Here is a 22,224-nt window from a genome sequence, read left to right as displayed (position 1 = left end):
GTCTGTCTGTCTGTCTGTCTGTCTGTCTGTCTGTCTGTCTGTCTGTCTGTCTGTCTGTCTGTCTGTCTGTCTGTCTGTCTGTCTGTCTGTCTGTCTGTCTGTCTGTCTGTCTGTCTGTCTGTCTGTCTGTCTGTCTGTCTGTCTGTCTGTCTGTCTGTCTGTCTGTCTGTCTGTCTGTCTGTCTGTCTGTCTGTCTGTCTGTCTGTCTGTCTGTCTGTCTGTCTGTCTGTCTGTCTGTCTGTCTGTCTGTCTGTCTGTCTGTCTGTCTGTCTGTCTGTCTGTCTGTCTGTCTGTCTGTCTGTCTGTCTGTCTGTCTGTCTGTCTGTCTGTCTGTCTGTCTGTCTGTCTGTCTGTCTGTCTGTCTGTCTGTCTGTCTGTCTGTCTGTCTGTCTGTCTGTCTGTCTGTCTGTCTGTCTGTCTGTCTGTCTGTCTGTCTGTCTGTCTGTCTGTCTGTCTGTCTGTCTGTCTGTCTGTCTGTCTGTCTGTCTGTCTGTCTGTCTGTCTGTCTGTCTGTCTGTCTGTCTCCAACTAGCGCGCTACTGTCGCGAGTGCTTTCTTTGTATCCTGGGCGCTGTATTTCAGCACTAGAGGGCATTCGACCAAAGTCTCACTATCACAAACTGAAAAGTTCAAGTAACACGACGTGCGGTATTCCTATACTAAATAAGGCGCCGAGATGGTGTTAGCCAATGACTAGCTTCCTTGGCGAATCATAAATTTGACACCGCGACTGGCTGGCACGATCGACTAGAGTAAAGACGACATTTTTTTTTTTCCAGTGCAGGCCAAGCTTAGCGCGCACGAATAAGCCTGAAGCAGCGCACAGAAAACTATTGCTGTGTTTATGATAAGCGCATCAAACTTGAGTAGATGTATATAGCAAAGCACTGCACAACAAATGAAATGGCGTGTGTGAACCGCTATTTAAGAGAATACGCATTAGCGCAAATGCAATTCACACAGGCGTTACCACCGCACAGTTTAAATTCAGTAGATATAAGAGCCTTACTGTTCTTCAGCGTCGAACACTGTCAACAACATTCCTGCTTTCGGTATTGCAGAGATATTGGTGCCCACAGGAGTTGAAATATTGTAAAGCAGCAACTTAAATAAACAAGTCACGGAAATGCCCTAAGGAAATTCACAATGAAGGTCATAGACAAAAAAAATAATAAAAAAGTGAGGTTTCGTTGAAATTGACGCATCGTCTTCTTTCTTTGCTTTGGCGTATTTTCCGCGTATACCTTTGCCAGCCATCTTTTGAAGGTCTTCGCCACTGCACGTGGATGGTATGCAGATACCGATCCTTGCGGGAAACAGCTGGAGCCAGTAGCCATTGTCGTAGAAGAAGGTCAAAACCTGTGAAGCAGCAGGAGAGAGGCATTTTTCTCCCGTCGCTTAATCGGCAATGCGACAGGGTCGTTTCCTCGTTTATACGTATACCACTACAGCATGTGCTTTTTCTTTACGCACTGTTCTTTTTCTTTCCTGCAAACCTTTAGAAGCCTCTTTTCCCGACAGAATGATCGCAAAGCCCAAAATGGACGCAAAACGTTGTTTTAAAGAGGTTATAGCAGTGCGACACCTGCATTGACATGACGACGCCTCCAAGCATAAGAACTCTCACCGAGGCTCGGATATAGTGCTCGAAGAAACTAGAAATTATCGCAACTTCTGAACTCAACAATTTTACGATGACTCTCTACGGTTAATATAAATATGCAAGGTGTCGTTTGGTATAAAACTAATGTTTTGAGCACTATATTCGTGAATCCTAACGGAATACTCAGTTACAAATCTGCTCTGCGGAAATCGGCAAGGTATAGAGAAAGTTTTTTCTGTTGAACAAGTATGAATGCCCTAAGGCAGGGATTCTCAAACTGGGTTTCGCGGAAAGCAGGTATTCCAGTGCTCCGCGAGCGGTCATCCCAACGAATGTGACCCACTCCCATTTTACCGCCATCACCACTTAATTATTCATTTGGACAAGAAAACTTGCATAGCATTTTGCACAAAGAAGCCATCACACGCCGCATTAGCACGCCGGGACTCTGTAAGTAGCGAGAGAAAGACGCGATAGCGGCACTCTTTAAATGACTCGTAGTCGCAGTGCGTGCCAAGAAATTTGTACAATTTGCGGACCCGCGGCGACGGAGCGTTGGAAGTTCAGACTCGCTGGCGCACTTTGTTACGCGTGCGCGGGAATGAATTCGGTAATCCTGCAAGCCGAGATACGGAAGATGATACTGGCTGTTTAAACGACATTAACAGGCACGTGGAGCGCGTTATTTGTGGCTCATGGCGCATCGGCGTCCACGTGGAAGTTTTTATACATGCTGATTTTCCATTGCACTACGTCGGTTTTGTACTGAAAACGCGAAGCGAGTGGTTTGATGCGCGCTAGAAGCATCGCTTCGTGCCTGCTATGGGATACATGAGCGTTTTAAGCTTAGCTTTACGAGATGTGCCGATGGCCGTTCCGCAGTGCGACTGGCATTCTTTTTTGCTTGTTTCTTTTGTTCGTCTTGAAATAAAACAGGCTTTTGAACGTCCGGCCCTTTCTTTGTGTGAACATACTGTTTGCCGCGCGCGGCGCCTAACGTGTACTATCGGCGTCAAATGAAACCCGAACACCGGCAAGCATTCGCAGAGGTATAATGCGCGCCGTCCGGTTATCACCATGGGTAGGCGCGCATATATGCGCAGTGCTGCCGAACCGGATGCGCACGCCTGCCCATGGTGATAACCTGACGAATGCTTGCCGGTGTTCGGGTTTCACAGTGTATGGTTGGCGGACGCTTGACTACTCGCGGAGCAACGCGGTGGTAATGGTGGAGTATCGCAAGTCTATCTATTATCGCGAGTTCCACAATCAACCGCGATGGCCTTCGAATTTAAACGCCAATGCGGCCGCGTTGATCTAGCGTTGGTTGAGCGAATCTAACAGCGTCAGCACATCTTAAAACCCCTCCCCCGCTTTCCGATTATCCTTATGATGAAAACGTATAAGTGTAAGGAGAAAAAGTTATTAATTCCTCGGCACTTTTTAGAAGCGTTGAGATACCCCAAGGCTTCAGAAGCTCTGCCTCAAAGGGACACTAAAGGGGAACAATGAATCCGAGTAGACTGATAAATTGTAGTCTAAAAACACTAATGTCGTTAATTTCACCATCATCGGCTTATTAACAGAGGCGGAAATCGAGGCCAAAGCTTCATTTTTAAATTTCGCGCCGAAATCTCAGAGCGTGACGTCACGGACCTCAATGTGTATTTTTCGTATTTTGGCGACATTGGTTCCAAGAAATTTATTGAAACTTGGTATGTTAAATCTCTGGCCCCCTCAGAGGACAATGTACTTCATTTTTGCCGATTAGGAACTACGTAGCCCCTAGTGGACGCCGTCAAAATCTATGACGTCATGGAGGTTGATGCAGGAATTTCAAAGTGACGCCGCCCCCCGCATTTCCTTTTTGCGCGTTTTCTCGCTTACCAAGCGTCTTCTCGCGGTAAGAGTGGCGATTTTGGTATTGTGAAAGAGTAATTTACCAATACGAGAAAAATCGTGTTTCTCTTTAGTGTCCTAGTGTCCATTTAAGGTTCGTACGCAAGCTGCCTACGCGCAACAGGCTCTTGATGGAATTCGCTTTTAACTGAACCTCTAAAACGAATTTTGCAGGCACAAATATATTTCGGTGGCGCGCATATCCGCGACGTCCATGTCAAACGTTGCGAAAAGGTTTGCAACAAAACTTTAAATGTGTTATCGCTAAACAAAATAAATCTGCTGGCTTACCGACTCGCTGTCCTCGATGATGTCAGCGGCGTTGGTGCTGGGTCTTGGAAAGTCCCTGAGCCAGAGCTCCAGTGTGCAGAACTTCCCGCGGAAGGCATCCCCCTCCACCTCGATTGCGAGGCACTGGTCGAAGTGTCCGAACGAGGCCGCCGTGCCAGCCATCACGCCGTTCGGGATCTTGCCAGAGGAGTCCACCACTGCGGCGCAAGCAGCACAACGGTTTAATACCAGCGATATTGTAGGAAAAGACTTGTTCCGGTTTTGCACGATAGCGAGTCCGAACGCTCGAACGTTTTTAAGCGAAGCTTCTACGAGTTACAGATTTCGGTAGCGGGGCCATAGTTCGCGAAATACCCGGTGCCGGCTCTGTCGACCGTGGGTTTGTCCGTGATGAGCCGTTTTTGATATGGCAATATGATATTTCATCGAGGACGCTTGTTAGTTCCCGTTGCCACATTCCATTGTTGCCTTGCATTTCTGTATTTCATTGTTTCACGCACGATCTTCTTTTCATGCCATAACGACAATCTGAATACTACGAGGCGCGCTATGGCATACTGCGGACTAATTCATGTTTTGGCTACGTTCTGACCAAAGCCTGGTCCAGCGATATCTCTAGCTGGACCCTCAATTACTCTAATCACGCAGTCATGAATGGAAAGCACGTAACCAAGCATTTCGCGATTGCAGCAGAGCCTGAAACAAGTGGTGTCGTCATAAACATCATCAAAATACTGCATAACTTTCCGTGCACCTGCCCATAGGTTAAATATATGTTGGGCCTGTGGAATTAAGAGTTTTCACGGTACTCTCAGGAGCAAGAGCAGTAAACAGTGGTCTGTGTCATCCCATGCTACTCATTTTTTGTAGAGCAGACTTCTTGCGCTCTTGAGCGCTCTCCACAGATGCACGTGCCTTCCAACTTCAAAATGATTACATGCCGGAACAAGCGCCGGACCAAGGTGATTTCTTTCGCTGACTGGATCCGACCACAAGTTAAAGGGGCCCTACGACACAAATTAAGCGTCTCGTTTCCATCGCTTCCTCTGGAACGGTGGAATGCACCGATATCGTTGCGCAAATGGCAACGCGAAGAACAAAGCTGTTAGAATTTTATTTCAACAAAGAAACCACATTCGTTTCGGACTAGAGCGACAAACAACGGCTATCTTTGTGATCGGAAGTGACGTTTCACGACGTGGGAGTGACGACATTGGCCGGGCGTTTTGATTGGTTCGACGTGACAAGTCGCATGTAACATTCATATGGTCCCAGCTAGGCCACATAAGTGTGCGCTAAAAATGATAAAAGTTCTCTTTATACTTTCTCAAATACAAAAGAATTTGTTTATGAAATTTTGAAAACAATTGTAAAATGACGCTAGGTACGCTGCACAACGGCCACCACGAGGCGAGTCTTCCGGCATATCTCTGTAAGAGGCGCGCGGTGATTGGAACCAGCCTTTGACGTCAGTGAGAGAGTGGAATGCGAAAGGAAACGTTTTTTTTCTCGTCGTCTGCTGGGGTTTTGAAGTTTGAAAACTAATAACTTCCGCTACCGTGCACCAATTTCGATAATTCTTTTTTGCGTTCACCTCAGTATTCTGCACTACATACACTTCAGCGCTGCAGAATGCAGACGAGAAAAAAACGTTGCAGGGCCCCTTCAACAAAAATGAGACACTTAACTCGCCATTGAGCTTCGCATATGAAATTATGAAGCTTGAATAGTGAGCCATTCTTAGCTCCGTCCCCGTTACTGTTTCCCCGAACAGGCATCGATCGACCACTTAACACCACTTAACTATTCTCTTCGTCTTCTGCCAACATTCTGGTTATCAACGAAGGCTAGCGACCAACGGTCACAATGCCCCTCGGTTTCCTCATCTTTGCTTTCGGCGTTGATGGATTCCATTTTTTTTTTTTTTCAAGTCATGTTTAGTAACTTATAGCGAACAAGGACTGCCTAGTGTCAGGCTGCTCGCTAAAGGTAACCAGTCGCCACTTAAGCTTTCTTTAGACGGCTGTGTCAACGCGTGGCGTTTCTCCGAATTCAAATAAATATCCGAGCACGTGGCGCTGTTCTCACTGCGCGCAATGAAGGACATACAAAGGGGTTTGGTACGACTACGTGGCGCCAGGACAGCGATATGTGGCTTTTTGCAACATCTCTCATACTGCGGTTGACGAGCACTGAGCGCTTCTTTGTTTTCGTGATATAGTATTCGTTGGGTCCCTTCGCTACGTCTTTGTATCTCTCTCTCTCTCTGTTTCCGCTGTCCAGAGGGTCTGGCTGCTTACCGACAGCGATCCTTTGTATCATTTTCTTTCTTCTCCTCCCCCCTCCCGCCACACGTACGCGTAGCGCAGCCAATAACGGCGAGGGCTAAAAGATCGCGTCGAAATATGGCGAGAAATCTAAACAGGGTCGCAAAAGCAAAAGAATGCCGAAGGCTTGGATACCTGCCACCACATAAATTTATTCAGCAAAAGGAGGACACGGCGATGTCCTGCTTCTTGACAACCAGAGTGAGGCACAACATATCTAAAGTGCCAGGGGAAAAAAAAAACTTCCGTTTGAACAGTGCAAAGATTATTTTACAGTCCCAATCAGTATCTGCGCATAGCCGTTCGCTCAGGCCGTGTCCCGTCCAACCGATGATATCGCCAAATATGTCAGTCAGGCAGGTGTGCGTGTATATGATATGAATGGAATAATATCTAGACGAATGGATCATTTCTGTTGTGCCCGCTCTGATTTCTTATCGTTTACTAAAGAAAACTTTTTTTTCCCCTCAATTCACGGCATCAGGGCGTCGGTCGTCGGTCACTGGAGGCGCAGGCGCTATCCTGTTTCTATTCCACGCCGAGTTCTTCGGACTACTTCCCTACATTCTGTTATAAACAATATATACCGCGTGAGACAGCGGCCTCGAACACCGCGAAATGCGGAAACAGCTTTTCCTTGTACTCGACAGTGTCTTGATCCCCGAGCTCGTCGGCATGTCAGGTGCCTGTCATCGTCCGGCTTGAAGCTGTCGTTGCAATTTTTCGCTTTGTCAGAGCCCGCGCGTAGCCGGCCGTCAGACTGGTATACCCGTCGCGGTATCTTTTGGAACGCCATGCGAGATGCTTTTTTTTTTTTTTTTTGCTTTCCAACTGAACTTTGTATCTCTCCAGGGGTCCGACGTTTTCGTACCATACCATAACAGAACGCGGGCGTCGCTCTTGCTTTTCTTCACGCGTCTACATGCTGACACTGTGTCCGTGCGGCCCATCCTGTGTACGCGTAACAAATCTTTCCGCGTGAACCCAGACCCGTGGTGCAACGTGAAAAATATATATATATATTTATGGCATTTACTGACAAAACAATCTCGCACGCTTAAGCGGTATCTGTGAGACTGCGCATGCCAACTTTTGACAGCAATTTTTATCAGCGAAGGGGCCCTCCCAATTACCAACAGCTGCGACGATATAAAATCACCCTCATAAGCACATATTTACATACCCCTCTAGGTAAAAAACAAACAAAAACGGGAAGTTTGCTCTAAGTCACGCAAACCTTGGCACAGCGAAGCACGGGCCCGTCGCCGCTCGCTGGGCGGCCTTCTTTGTTTGTCTTTAGTTTTCTCTTTCTTTCTCTCTCTCTTTCTTTTTCTCTCTTCTCTCTGCTTTTTCTGTCTCTTTGTCTCTGTTTATTTGTTTTTCTTTCTTTCTCTCTCTCTCTTTATTTCTTTCTCTTTGTATCTTTCTTTCTCTTTATTTCCTACCTTTGTCTCACTCTCTCTCTATTTCTCGCTTGTTTCCTCTTTCTATTTTTTATTTTCTCTCTCTTTATTTTTGTCTGTCTTTCTTTGATTTTCTCTCTTTCTTTCTCTCGCTTTCTCTATTTCCCATTGTTTCTATACTATGCTTTACTCTATCCCATCCTCCTTTCCCTCCTCCCCACCCTTCCGTCTCTCTTCCTCGCCATTTCCTACCTCTTCTACCCCCTTGCTATACGATTTAAGAAAGAGCTCATGAAAATCTGGCACTTTATGGGCAGAGTGGTGCAACCAAACAAATGATGCTAGTGCAACAGCGTACCCAGTTGCTTTAGCGTATCGAAACTGTTACCATATACACGCACACATACGTATTACAATGTATATATATATATACACACACACAGAAAGCGAACGAGAATTATGAGTATTCGAGCGCTAACAGCCGCACGAGCGAAATCTTAATTACGCAGTTCGTCGAGTCGTGACGGCCTATACGGTCATAGCAGTGCTTTCGCTTTGCACCATTCCTCATTTACTCAGCGGAATGGGGCGCCTTCTAACCAGCTGTCCTACATGACTTGCACCATCGCCCTTCCTTTTGTGCTTGCTGTACAGACGAGCTACGTAGGAGCCGTCATACATTTTGCTAAGCTTTGCGTTTTGCTTTCTTTCTTCCCTTGCCGTGCCTCCGAGCGTACAATTTTATTTTGATTCGACATAATTCCAGGAAAAATCGCCGCTGTATACCAACGCTCCAGTAAGCCAACGTATGCTTCCCAAGTCTATCCTTCTATTTATATAAATACAACGGCAATTGTACTAGCACGTGGCGCGCGATGCGCATTGATACACACGTTTGAGCAGCGTATTTAGAGCAGCCATTATCCGTAACCGTGCCATCGTACACGGGCTTGTTCCCAAGTGCGGCGGACGTCGCATCTCCTAGAGATATATGACATAATATTAGGTTTGTAGACCTGTAAGAAGCTTGCCCCGCGTCCCTTTCGAACTTTTTCTTTCCTCGTAGTTATCGTTCCGTCGTTCATATCAAACCGTCGCGTTTCGTAACCAGCGCGAGTGCGCAAAGGCAAGAGTGCTCTGACTATCGAATAAGCTAACAAAATTCCGACTAAGAAAGATAATCGGAACCGTAGAGGTCGGGATATACGGCATAGTGCGTTTCATTGAACAGTGCGGGGTGACGTGTTTTAATGCAAGCCCCGGCTGCCGCACGCACTAGAATGTAAAAAAGGATAGAATGTAAAATGCTCGTGTTCTCCGTGGATGAGGTGTCTGTTAAACACACGCATGTTCTCAAAATTTATTCAGAGCCCTCCTCTGCGTCATCTCAAAAACTCCATCTTACTTTGAGATGGTATAAAAATGATATTAATAGAAACAGTTTGCTCGCTCTATACTCCGCCGATGGAAAAGAGAACTAAGTGCTGCGCACACACGCACGCACAAACACGCAACCGCACTCTCTCTCTCTCTCTCCAGAACTGTTCGTAAGAGCAAATCCTAGCCAATCATGACGCTGGACATATAAATAGATAGCGAAGGCAGCCGACGAACGGCAAACGGCATTGGCGAGCAAAATGCCCTGAGAATTCGACCCTTTTTGAAGCTTGACCAATTCGGTCAACGATACAACAGGGACGTCAATATACCACCAATACACATTGCAAGGATGCAAGGGAAAGAGAGCGATCTTTATCACACTGTCCATTACGTCGTATCCCTCATGAAGTCAATAACTCCGCCAAAATTGTAACAGCCTTCATGCTGTAGCGTCTCAGGAGGGAACGGGTGCTGTTTAATACATACCGCTAAGACAGACACCTTTAGTGGGTCGCATTTAAGATCTCCATTTTTCTTAGGCAGAGAACTGCAGGCAGTTTGGCTGAGTGATTTAGATCGGGGAATGAACTTTCGTCGGAAGGAACGCGCCAGTACTCGGATTGCGGAAACGCACTCTGTTCAGAAACAGCCGCCGAAGCCCATCTCGTGCTTCTTTTCTAGTTACGTCTTTGCGGCGTCGTGTCTAGCGCACCTGTCACGAACGTGTTTCGAACTGTTGGTAAGAACCGTGGCATATAGAATTCGTGCCGCCGGTCGTCCGCGAGCGCCCACCCACTTCGGCTGAAAGGGTCGGCCGGTGCATAAGCTCGTTCTGCACCTGACAGCTGCGTATGTCGGAGCAGAAATTTCACTCCAATTCGATCACTCGACACAGATACCGTGATTCCACACGAAGAGGGCGAATGTCAACCGCAAGGTTCGTTTACCTCTCGCGAGCGCGCTCTCTGACGCGCTTCCAAGAATGCGACCAAATATACACACTCGCAAATTTTGCCTCACAAAACCGTTATTGCCTCACAAAACCATTATACGCTGTGTCGTAGGAGACATACGCGAAGTGATTAGTGCGTAAAATGAAATAGAATGCCCAAAGAAGCGGCACTATATAATGTATACATGCCCAAGCTACCTTGCGCACATAAACACGTACGCCCGACGTATCACGGACTGCGGGGTGATCGAGACAGAGGGGAAGGGCGTACACACATATATATGTGGCGTTTTTTGTTGTTGTTGTTGTTGTTGTTGTTTTCAAAAAGAGCCAAATGCAGAAACCGAAACTGTGCTAAATTTCACGTGAGCGTAAAGCGCGCCTAAGTACTTTTATAACTTCTAAAGCAGTTGGAATTAAAATGCGGCGACTCCTGATTGTAACGTGAGCTCAAAAAGGCAGTTTCTAATCAAAACTGAGCCAAATGCTGCATCTGTTTCAATCAAACTGAGCCACATTCGTTAAACCAGCGCTGCGTCAACAATCGTGACCAAAACAACCAACATGGTCTCATCCAATCTGTTCCATTTGTGTCCTCGTTGTTTTGCTATCGTGTTTACGTTCCACAATTAGTTTTTTAGGGCGAGTTGGCACTTACTGAAGGACATGATGTTGTTGAGTTGTCACTTACTTGTTGAGTTGGCACTTACTGAAGGACATGATGTTGATGAGAGGCCGAATTTACTGCTTCTTTTTGCCTCTTAGTGTTTCTTTTCGAGTTTATAGCGCTACAGTGTCATGGCGTTCTTGCGCTCCAAGACTGTAAATTTGAAATAAAATAAAGCTATATGTAACCATGAAAATATAATGCAATGTAAAAATTTACTACCTACTCATGAATACTAGTCGGCCTGCACAACTCATGCCCCATGGCGACTTGCCATTCCACAAACTGTCACATCGATTCCGGGGTTAACTCGAAAGTGTGCCATGCCCATTATTGCAATAAAACAATTTACTTTAGCCCATCTTTACACAAATTATGCTGATCGTATTAGCGTTTACACTGATGGGTCATGTCGAAAACAAAGTTCTACGTCACCTTCCTATATACCTGAATACAAAGAGAGAAAAGCTTTTCGGCTCTGTCACTTTACGACGTCCACAACGGCAGAACTATTTGCTATACTTTCTGCTTTATGCTACATATGTAGACAGACAGGACCACTTCGCTGGGTAATTTTAAGTGACTCGCAATCATCATTAGTGTGTATAAAAGACATCAACTTAGAAAAAACGTATAACAAATTAACATATGAAATTCGGAAGACATACGCCATAGCAAAAGATTTACATCATGATATCGTTTTCCAGTGGATCCCAAGTCACTGTGAAAACACCGGAAATGTCACAGCTGATTGTTTGGCGCATGCAGCGCATCAAGATAACGATTTATCTCTATTACCTCTCGCGGCGAGTGATTTACGATGTTTCTTGAACAAACTATGCGGTCGATTGTCCAAAGAGACTTGGTTCTCGAACGGAGCTCAAAACACTCAATTATATACAATCGATCCTGGAATGGACTTTCAAATTCCAATTAAAATTAGCCGTTCTGTAGAAACAGTAATTCACAGACTTCGTCTAGGCACTGCCTACACTAAGAGCTTCCTATGTAGGATAAGAAAAACTAACTGCGCTACATGTACATGTGAAGAGGCAGAAGAAGACATAGAACACCTCCTTCTACACTGCAAAAATTATGCTGTTTCCCGTAAAAAATTCTTAGAAAAACTAAACAGATTGGACAGACGGCCGCTATCATTAGCAAAAGTTTTGGGTCCATCCAACAGAATCCTTTCAAAACATTGCTGCACGCGCCCTAGTACAGTTTTTAGAAGAGTCGGAAATATCAAGAAGATACTGATTCACATTTGTAATTATTCTTCACATTGAGATACTTCTGGTCACATGTTTCGCGTGGCCTCTTGTGATTCAAGGCAGCTGTGTTTAAAGTGTGGGCAAGGGCCCAGTGACTGTTGTGTGATCGCATTATACAAAGGACTGTGAGACGAACTCTTCGCCAAAGTGCGAACGTTTCTTGTGTGTCTTGTGTGTGAACATTGTTGTCGACACGTGGACATTATGCATGACGTGAGAACATTTCTTTTAAAAGGACATTGCCGTGAGTGAGTCTACTTTTATTTATGAGTTCGTGACGCTAATTAATAAGTAAGGGAAGAGGAGTAGTCGGAGCCATGTATAGGCACCAACCTCTCCTTAAACACATTTAATAATAAGAAAAATATATGAAATGAGGATATTGGGCACCGATCTATTCCTTGGAGGAGAAGTGATTCGAAACGGCACGGCATAAAACGAGCTCGGAAGGAGAAGAGCTGGAGCACTTTTCAAGGCAGATTTATTAGCTGGAATTGCATCGGGCCTTGAAAAGCGATTTACATCACAGTTACAACTGAAGTTTGTAAAGCATTCATGCGCGAACGATTTTACCGAAGTAAATATGGAAGAACTTGCGCATGTCGTTCGCCTTCTCCCTAACTCAGCTCCAGGTCCAGATGGAATTACGTCAGAAGTGTTAAAGATATTATTTGACCTCTCTCCAGAAGATATTCTTAACGTCGTCAGCCTTGGAAATGGTTGGCTTCCTTCTGACTGGAGACTTGCGAAAATTGTTCCCCTTCTTAAAAAACAGGGAGCGGGAATGCAGATAGACAATGTTAGACCAATCGCTCTAAGGTCACATGTCGTTAAATTAATAGAAAGAATACTATACATAAGAATTATGAAGTTTATCACAGATAATAGAACACTGAGCTCCTGCCAGATTGGATTTAGACCCGGTTGCTCGATATGGTGTGCGCATGTCGATTTAGAAGCTCGTATAAAGCTTGCCCGCCACAGACGGCAATGTTCGGCTTTAGTAACCCTAGATTTAGCCAAGGCATATGATAGCGTTGAATATATCATTCTCCTCAATGCCCTAAACGAATTAAATTTTCCGCAATATATTAAAAATGGATGTCCGAATTTTTAAACGATAGAAAGTTTTATTGCTCCCAACGAGGCGTTTCTACGTCTAAGTATAGTCAAACGAGAGGTGTTCCCCAGGGCTCTGTTCTTTCGCCTGTTTTATTTAATATTTTGTTAAGTTCGATTCCACTGTGTGATAAAGTACAAGTGTATGTATACGCAGATAACATTGCGTTTTTTGCATCTGATTATGACATACATTTACTCCATTCAACGTTACAATCATATTTAGCAACATTAGACTCCTGGTTTGAAGCTATTCGAATGAAACTAAGCGTTACCAAAAGTGCCATAATTGTTTTTCCTTTAAATGTGCCTGTTAATATTTCTCTTCAATACCGACAAGAAAGAATTCCCTAAGTTTACTGTATTAAATATTCGGGAGTAATATATGATGAAAAACTGAGCTGGCGTAGTCACACTGAACATATTAAAGCTGAGGCTACACGCGCTGTTGGAATGATAACCAAACTTGGTCGGCTCTGTCCCGGGCTACGCAGAGATACTTTGATCATGATTTACCGTATGTACGTTCGCCCGATTCTTGAATTTGGTTGCGTGCTATTTTCTGGGGGGCAGCATACAAGATTAATCATTTGATTCTCTTAGAGCGAGAAGCTCTTCGGAGTTGTCTTGGTGTTCCAAAATTGACTGCTAATAGCGTTTTGTATCTAGAAGCTCGGATACCTACTCTTGCTTGTATATTCCGTATTTTGACAGTTAAAACATACTTAAAATTATATGAGTCCACTCTAAGACGGTTGCAGTTCGTATTTTTTGCTGAATCGAGTGCTTTTTTTCAATGAGCACTGGTCCCGTCTCTATAAACCTCAGGTTTTGTTTGTTCAAACATTACTGGATTCCTCAAATGTTAATATATCCGAAATCATTCCATCAGATAAACCCATATCCAATGTTAGAATAGAATTCGACGACATATTCCCAGCAAATGCCAAACTCTTGTCCGCTAAGTATTTAATTGGCGTATTAGAAGATTACTTCTTACAATTAGGAATTGATAATGTAATTGCAACAGACGCATCCATGAATGATAAGAGAACAGGTGTGGGTATCTTCTCTCAATCATTATTCGGGTCATATTCTTTACGCCTTCCAGATTATACTCCTATATTTAAAGCGGAGTTAACGGCAGTTATTTTAGCCCTTCAAAAACTTCCAGCAAATCATTCGACAGCTGTTATAGTGACCGATTCGTTATCTGTGTGTTCGTCCCTCACTGCGACTTCGGAGTCAGCTATTCTAAACACATTCAGATAATTAATCCCCATAAACATTCGCCTAGTGAGATTGATATGGGTTCCAGATCATCGTGGTATATTTGTAAACGAGATGGCTGACTCACTCGCGAGAGTATCCCTTGGAGGCCCAGTTTTGTCAGTTATGCCTCTTACAGCTTATGTTACAGCAGCAAGATTCAGAAATCTTTTTGAAGACTCAGAAAAGATTAAAATACCGAATTCAGAATATTCGCACTTGCATTTTGCATGGGATAATAAATGGTGTCCCACTCGTAAATTGGAAGTATCCATCGCTAAATTAAGACGCCGTATTCCACCACGTAATTTTTACTTAAACAGGTCTGGTCTCGTGCCATCCCCATTGTGTACCATCTGTAACGAACCCGAAAATATCAACCATTATCTACTAAGATCTCACCGTTTGAAAAATCAAAAGCAAAAGTGCTTTGAAATTTTATTTTAAAAATTAGAAATACCACTGAGTACTCTAAATATCCTCTCCTTTGTGGCTCTTTCATTGGAATTTAGTAACAGGAACGTCTGCAGGGCCCTCTGCGAATACCTGGGTGACACAGCGAGATTACCTTGTCAATTCATTGTTTCTCATCCCCCCCCCCCCCCCCCCAAACAAAATCTTATTTATTTCTTTATTTCCTTCTCTCGTATCACGAAAGTCACCTTATTCTATTTGAAAAAAGCCACTTTTCCTTTTCCCTGATTTTTACTCAATGTTAAAATTTACTTTAACCGCCGGCTTCTTAGCCAACCTCCCGTTGTGGGTGTGAGACAAATGCAAGCAAGCAAGCAAGCAAGCAAGCAAGCAAGCAAGCAAGCAAGCAAGCAAGCAAGCAAGCAAGCAAGGCCTTCAATAGATGCCAAGAACAAGAAAACGATGCCGTCAGTCCAGAATATTGCGCCTTTTGCCACAAAGCACCACTCGCTCTTCAAGTCTAGTCATCGCCATTACGCGCATGCGACGATGGACGGCACCGACGGAAGCACAAGGATGATGTTAATTTCATCGCAAAATATTGTTATACCCTACATTCGAATCGTTTTAGGCTTCTTTTGCAAGCTAATTCAAGCCCAGATGAAATGTTCCAATCTATAAGAGCCAAATACAAAGTTTACTCCTGAATACCGACGATAGTGGGCTATAGTATAGACATGTCGGTTATAGTATAGAAATACTATAACCGACATGTATTTCCGAGGCGGCCGACCAATGGCGAAGATCATTTTCGAACGCCACATCTTTGTGAATTCCGCATCTCGTTATTGTCAGGAAAGAATACTGATGCGCACACACATAAAAACACGGACTCAGGAGACTCGGACGTGTTTTTATGTGTGTGCGCATCAGTATTCTTTCCTTGCAAGTATGAACCAACTCGCCCAGCAGCAAGTTTTATTGAATCGTTATTGTCACTTGAAAGCAAAAAGAAAAATAAGGAAAGAAAGAAATGCGGCTTTTTACGTCGCACGGCTACCGCCCAGTGATACTAGCAGCATTATTTTTCGCCAGTACACAGCAGCTTTCACCTGCTATTAGAAACGCGGACTCCGGATCATAAAAACAGCCACCAGGAAAGGCGGCAGTCGCTGCACCGGAGACATATGCTTTCCTGCAAAGCCATTTCAAAAGAATCCCGTGTGAAAAGAAGAAAACGCACGGCCAGCAAAAGCTCTTGGTTTTAGTGATACCTGGCGCGACAGTTTCGCATTAGTGAGGAACCGCATGGTGCGGTATGCGGGATGGGATTGGTGCTCGTCTTTTTGACGAAGACACTGAAGCGGCTTCGAAGCATTCACTTTCCTGAACAGGACGCTGACTCGAAAAAAAGATGGACGCGTCGAGACAGAGAATATGATGCCGGCCGAGCTTTGCTGGGTGCTGGCGCCGCGAAAGAGAATGTGCGGTTTCACCCTCTTCCTCGCGGTGAGTGTCACTTCAATGTGGTCTTCCTGCTATGTTAGCCGCCTCTGGTACTGTCTCAGCAATGTGGAGAATGCGGAACGTATTCAGGTGTGGCACGGACCCCCCTGTGTGGGCGGCAATTCCTAGTTTCATTCCCCTTCCCCCGACCTCCTTGTTTTTCGAGAAGGGAAGGATCAATAGGAGAAGCTGAGCCAGCAGAAAACTGGGCGATTTAAAGCATTTACCACCGTTTCAGAAAGAACACACATCTTTTTATATAAGAAGACACGTACGCATATAAAGACGTGAAAATGGGCAAGAAAATGCGCGGTTTGAACATCTACACTGTAGTCTGTTACAACCTAATAAAAAAACAAGGCTGATCCCTCCGTCATAGGAATCGGTATAACACTAAAGTGAAACGTGTCTTCACAGAGGTAGTTGAGCGTTTATTGTGCATTGATATATGAGAGATTGGTACAATGTCTATTGGTGTTTGGCAGCTATTCGCCCCGAGATCGAGCGGAATTCGCCCCGAGATCGAGCAGTTAGCATCATTGGCTTGAAAAAGAAAACTCACTTTTGTGCCATAAGTTAACCACTCCTTTGTTGCATCATTGCCATGCAGGTAATGAATCGAAGAAAGCTCTGAGCTGAACTGTTACCTTTTTACACTGTTGTCGGAATAAAACAAGCGCGTACGTGCGAAAGATTTTCATAGTGCTAAAGCGCTGTCAGCCACGTAGCTTTTCTCGCTAAATTTATTATCAGCTGTCCTACATATCATGGAGAGCTGAATAAGAAAAAAATACGGGTGCGCATTCGTTAACACAGTGCACAGAGTGCTATTCAGTAGCCAGAAAAGCAAGGTGTAAATACGTAATTAGTTCAGTCGCGCAAGGGCACTGCGTAGTATGCGGGACACAAGCTATGCACAAAGTGCTGTTCGGTAGTCAGATAAGCAAGAAGTAAATACGTAATTAGTTCACTCGCGCAACAGCACTGCGTAGTAGGCGGGACACAAGCTATGCACAAAGTGCTGTTCGGTAGTCAGATAAGCAAGAAGTAAATACGTAATTAGTTCAGTCGCGCAAGGGCACTGCGTAGTATGCGGGACACAAGCTATGCACAAAGTGCTGTTCGGTAGTCAGATAAGCAAGAAGTAAATACGTAATTAGTTCACTCGCGCAACAGCACTGCGTAGTAGGCGGGACACAAGCTATGCACAAAGTACTGTTCGGTAGCCAGATAAGCAAGAAGTAAATACGTAATTAGTTCAGTCGCGCAAGGGCACTGCGTAGTATGCGGGACACAAGCTATGCACAAAGTGCTGTTCGGTAGTCAGATAAGCAAGAAGTAAATACGTAATTAGTTCACTCGCGCAACAGCACTGCGTAGTAGGCGGGACACAAGCTATGCACAAAGTACTGTTCGGTAGCCAGATAAGCAAGAAGTAAATACGTAATTAGTTCAGTCGCGCAAGGGCACTGCGTAGTAGGCGGGACACAAGCTAAACACGTTCACATAAAACAGCAAAAAATACCATAAAGTGAAAAACCGCAGACTGTCGCCGAGGAGCATGCCGTTCAATGGCAGGTTGCGCTCTCTCACAAATAATAGAAACGTCCTTTGCCGTATTTTATTTCATGGTCGGTGTCCTGCTTTTATTCTATCATGTTACTTCCCGACCAGACGGGCTTCCGTCAAAGTCTCGACTTCAAGTAATAGTAACGTTCGGTGGGCTTCGTAACTAGCCAACTAGCACAAAACGCCACTTCGTGCACATATTCGGCAATGGAGAACTTACATATTACCAGAGGGCTGCAGTCAACGCGCTTTATTCGCCGACAATCAGCTCAAACCGCCCACAACGAAGCGCCGCTGTGTACATTTGTATACATGTGCACGCCGCCGGCCCCTATCCACACTAGCGCGGCAATAGTGCTGCCACCTGTAGCCCGATCTCGGGGTGAATAGCCCCGTCAAGCGCAAAGAAGGACGCACGAAACGAACGCACAAGTAACAACTGTCACAGTTGTTACATTTTTTTGTTTGAGCAGCACACTGCTTTTGCAAACGCAGCTGCTGAAGAGAGCGAAGTGACCTTCGTGCGCTCTGTAACTTCAATGCAACCTTTGTGGTGAACGCACAAGATGTACAAACGTCCCCCATCACGAGGTAAGCGCGCGCGCACGGGCGACCATGCCCTGTAGGGCGCGCTCATCGCAACGAGCGGGGCGACGTAAAGTGACTTTAGGGCGACGACCTTTAAAGCGCTCCCTTCGCGTCCTTCGCGCCATCTCGCTGGTGATAACGAGAACACGCTGAAGTGCCACCGAGCTCTGAGTACCGCCGGCGGTAAATGGCATATATATATATATATATTATATATATATATATATATATATATATATATATATATATATATATATATATATATATATATATATATATATATATATATATAGCTCGCCGTTAGTGTGTTGATGAACGTACGCCCTGCGGCCGAGTCGTTTAGCGCCGCGCTCTTGAGAGCGAAGGGTCGTGGGTTCGATTCCCAGCGACTGAACCAGCGACGAAGTGCAGATTTTACGACGCCGTCTTCGTTACGGAAATACGTCAGTGAAGTCTTGCTGAACCCCGGCATAAAGCACTTTCGTGCTAAAATTTTAAAATGTTAGCTCCGCCCACACCCATCGTTGTCCCTCCCACAGTGAATTTGCATAATTGCTACATCCAATAGCGCTAACTCGTTTTCGTGATGTCATGCACTTCTCGAGCGTTTAGGACAGTTGACTTTCCCACACAGAAACACGCTTGCGTCGCTGGTTCTAGGTCGGAAACTTGAGCGCCCCGGTAAATTGCTACTCAGTTACGCGTAATGTTTTAGGTAGTAACGACGAACATTTAACTCTTAATATGCGTAGTAGTTACATTAGCCCAGAAAAAGCACTTACGGTTCTAGCGGAAACCAGCCAGCACGACTGTCTCTCACAGGTAAACACTCTCTCAAAAAAAAGTTAGAAAAAGCTTGCAACCACGAGCAAATAGTAACAGCAGCTGTTACTAGCTTACTTGGACCGTTACTAACTTCTTGCTGCCTTTTTTCTACCTACGTTAGCAGACACCTAAAAGTTGCAGCGGTTACTACCTCTTGCGTACCGTTACTAACGTTTCGCCATGCACCCGTTAAACGAACTTGTTAAACGAATCTTTGAATTTATCATTACGAGCTTTTTACAACCTATTTACTAGCATGGGGATTCATTCATGTTCATTGAGGAGATATTAGTAAGCTTAGTACCCCGTCTTGGGTCTTGTATATTAGGCCATGTTGAGGCGATATTGCGCAAAATAGACCTAACATATACTGTTTGTCTTAATATGCTTGATTAAAAGTCCTACGCTACGTTACCTCGCACACCTAATAAAGTTCTACGCTATATAAATATAGGCGCATAAATTAAACTATTGATCCTAAGGCCTAGCTGCTCACCGGCAGCAGCTGCGTACACCAGAGGTACGGCTATAAATATTCCTGGAACCGCTTATGCATTACGCGTGTCGCGTATCCTCGTCACTGTTTTCTCTCTTGTAAACCTGAAACCATCGAACATGTCTTTCTGGATTGTTGGGAAGGGGTGTTCTTCTGGGACATACTGCAGAGAACTATAAAAAAAGATTTACCGATTGATGCCTACGGGATCAGGTTTTTACCAGTTAATGAAGAAGACGATGGAGCACCTTATGATACTGTTATGTTGCTCGGCCTTCACAGTATTTGGAAAAAGTACATGGCAGTCCGCCATGCCGACATCATTACACTGCCCATTCGTGAATATTTCCGCCAAATGATCACGAAGTTTATTGAAGAGTGTAAAACTAAAGACCCAATTCCAGAGTGGCTCGAACATCTTGAGCCACTTATCCGTATAAAGGAATTCTAGTCACTATGTAACCATTCCGGTCTTTACCTCTGTATGTACTGTTTATGCACTGTAATATTATTGTATGATGTGCAAAAGTAAGTAATAAAGAAAAAAAAAGTGTCGCGTATCCTCGTCGTTGTGTATATGTACTGTTCTCGTTCATGACATTCTGTGCATAATTACCTTATGATATATTGCAATGTCGATGCTTGCGAATTTGACCGTTATGAAAACAACTGATTCGTGAGGCGAAAGGATCCCGGTTACTACTTTTTTTTTGTAGTAACCGTTACTGCCTATATTTTACTAGTTAGCAACGAGAAGGGTAGTAACCGCTACTAATTGCGTTTGTATACGGTGAGGGTAGTAACGGTTACTAACCTCCCCGTTACTAACCGCGCTTACTAACATGGTAGAAACATATGTGACAAGTAGTTAGTAAACCGAAGTTAGTAAGTACTACAACGTTTTTTTTTTTTTTTTTTTTTAAGAGTGAAGGGTGGGCACGCCGATATTCTGCGAGCAGAGCTTACATTTTTCTCTAGGTTGTAACCGACTTTTTTTTTTAATAACTACATTAGACGAATTCCGTCCTGCCACATTGTTTACGAACAGTACACGTATACAACGTGAATGATGTGTACGCAGTCGTAATGTACGCTGTATGCACTGCGAATAATATCGTTATGAGCGCGTTATTAGCGCAATGTAGTAGCTATACGTGCATACGTTCATCGCCCATGAACACTTAGGATACGAAGCGCATACAATCACTCAGAGCCACACTAAATAATAATTAGGAATACTAATTCCGATAATGCAGTTCTCGATGAAAACAAGCACATCCGTGCTTGTGTATAGTCCATGCCCGTGTCGAAGAAGAGACGCTGTGGTGAGGTAGTTCCGGCAATGCAATGTGGGTAATACAGCAGCGTGATCATATTTTCAAACGAGGCTAATCAAATCCTTTATGTTTAACTCAGCTCAATAACGATGCTCCTAGTGCATTAGCACAGCATACATGTATATTGAATATTGTTTCATTTATTCAGACCGATACCTTCATTCATCGGCTAAAGGCGATTAACTATAATCTGGGCAGCACGACGATACGCATATACATAAGAAATCGCTCCTATAAATAGTTCTAGTAAAGAATGGGGAACGGAGTGAACAAACTTGTGACGTATGCCACTATCCTCGAAGGCTGGCGTCGCTGCTTCACGACTGTGCGACTCGAAGAGTGCATGGAAAACTCCAAGTAATAAATAACGCATACGTCTGTTGCAACTCGGCAAAGGATCTGCGCACATGAAGAGGAACCAACTCGCCGACCTCCCATATCTAGCGTAAATATATAACCTACAAAGTCAAGAACTATGGAGAGAAGGAAAGACCGGGAGATTAATCAGGCTGCACCTCGTTTGCTAGTCTATACAATTGCGAAGGCGAAGCGGGCTAGCTGGGCTTTTTTTTTTTCTTTAAACAGCTGCACTGTGCGCAGTGAGCGCGTGTGCGTCCGCGCTTGGATGAGCTGCTATTATCACTTCCGTTCCTTATCCCCCCTCCCTTGCTCCATAAAAGTAGAAACAAAAAACGTAGACTAAGCCTTCCATTTATCTTAATGCTTTCCTCTCCACTTGGATATGCAGCCATTCTCGTACAAATAGAGGTACGTACGAAATAATGTTCGAGGTAAGCTCCTCGGTTTTGCACATGTCGCCAAGTCGCACAGCCTCGCTGAAAGTGGGCATCAGTGGCTTCAAGATCATCGGAGTAATTGTCTTGAAAAAGTCGTTCTTCACGACTGAGTGGTGTTTTTGTAAAACGACGCATGTCTAAAGTACTTCCCTCTCGGACAAACGCCTCTCTCAGGCGTGTCCCTGTAGTCGCGTAAACCGTATACCGTGCACCTATATACCTACACACCCCATAGGATGCCTGCGCAAACTATAACTGCACTTTGCTTCTCTTGTTGTCTAACGACTAATGTCGAAACGCAGACGAAAACCGCGCAGTTAGCGTTGGAGAAAAAAAAAAAAGAGTGACGCGAACCTATGTGAAATGTAGGTTGATAACATGACCGCTACAATGTTGCGGTTTGATTTCGCCGAATTTCGTTTTATTCCATCAATCCACCCTTCCGGATCGTCATTTATGATAAAAGCGGCATTCGGGCACTGCTAACACCAATGACGAAGCACGAAAA

The 22,224-nt window shown here is 44.6% G+C and overlaps 1 protein-coding gene across 1 annotated transcript in view; it reads right to left on the bottom strand.

Annotated features, from left to right (window-relative positions):
- LOC119399091 (nose resistant to fluoxetine protein 6) overlaps positions 1–22,224 on the bottom strand; it is a 104,811-nt gene that overhangs the window by 33,665 nt on the left and 48,922 nt on the right. Inside the window, exons 2-3 of the mRNA XM_037665909.2 lie at positions 3,794–3,990; positions 1,245–1,359 (exon numbers count right to left, since the gene is read on the bottom strand). Of these exons, the coding sequence (XP_037521837.1) occupies positions 1,245–1,359; positions 3,794–3,990 (312 nt within the window). The remainder of the gene's footprint in view (positions 1–1,244; positions 1,360–3,793; positions 3,991–22,224) is intronic.

Source organism: Rhipicephalus sanguineus, chromosome 1, assembly GCF_013339695.2.
Source record: "Rhipicephalus sanguineus isolate Rsan-2018 chromosome 1, BIME_Rsan_1.4, whole genome shotgun sequence".
NCBI classification, from domain to species: domain Eukaryota; kingdom Metazoa; phylum Arthropoda; class Arachnida; order Ixodida; family Ixodidae; genus Rhipicephalus; species Rhipicephalus sanguineus.
The sequence above is the reverse complement of the archived record's forward strand: the minus strand, read 5'-3'. Positions and strand labels throughout refer to the sequence as shown.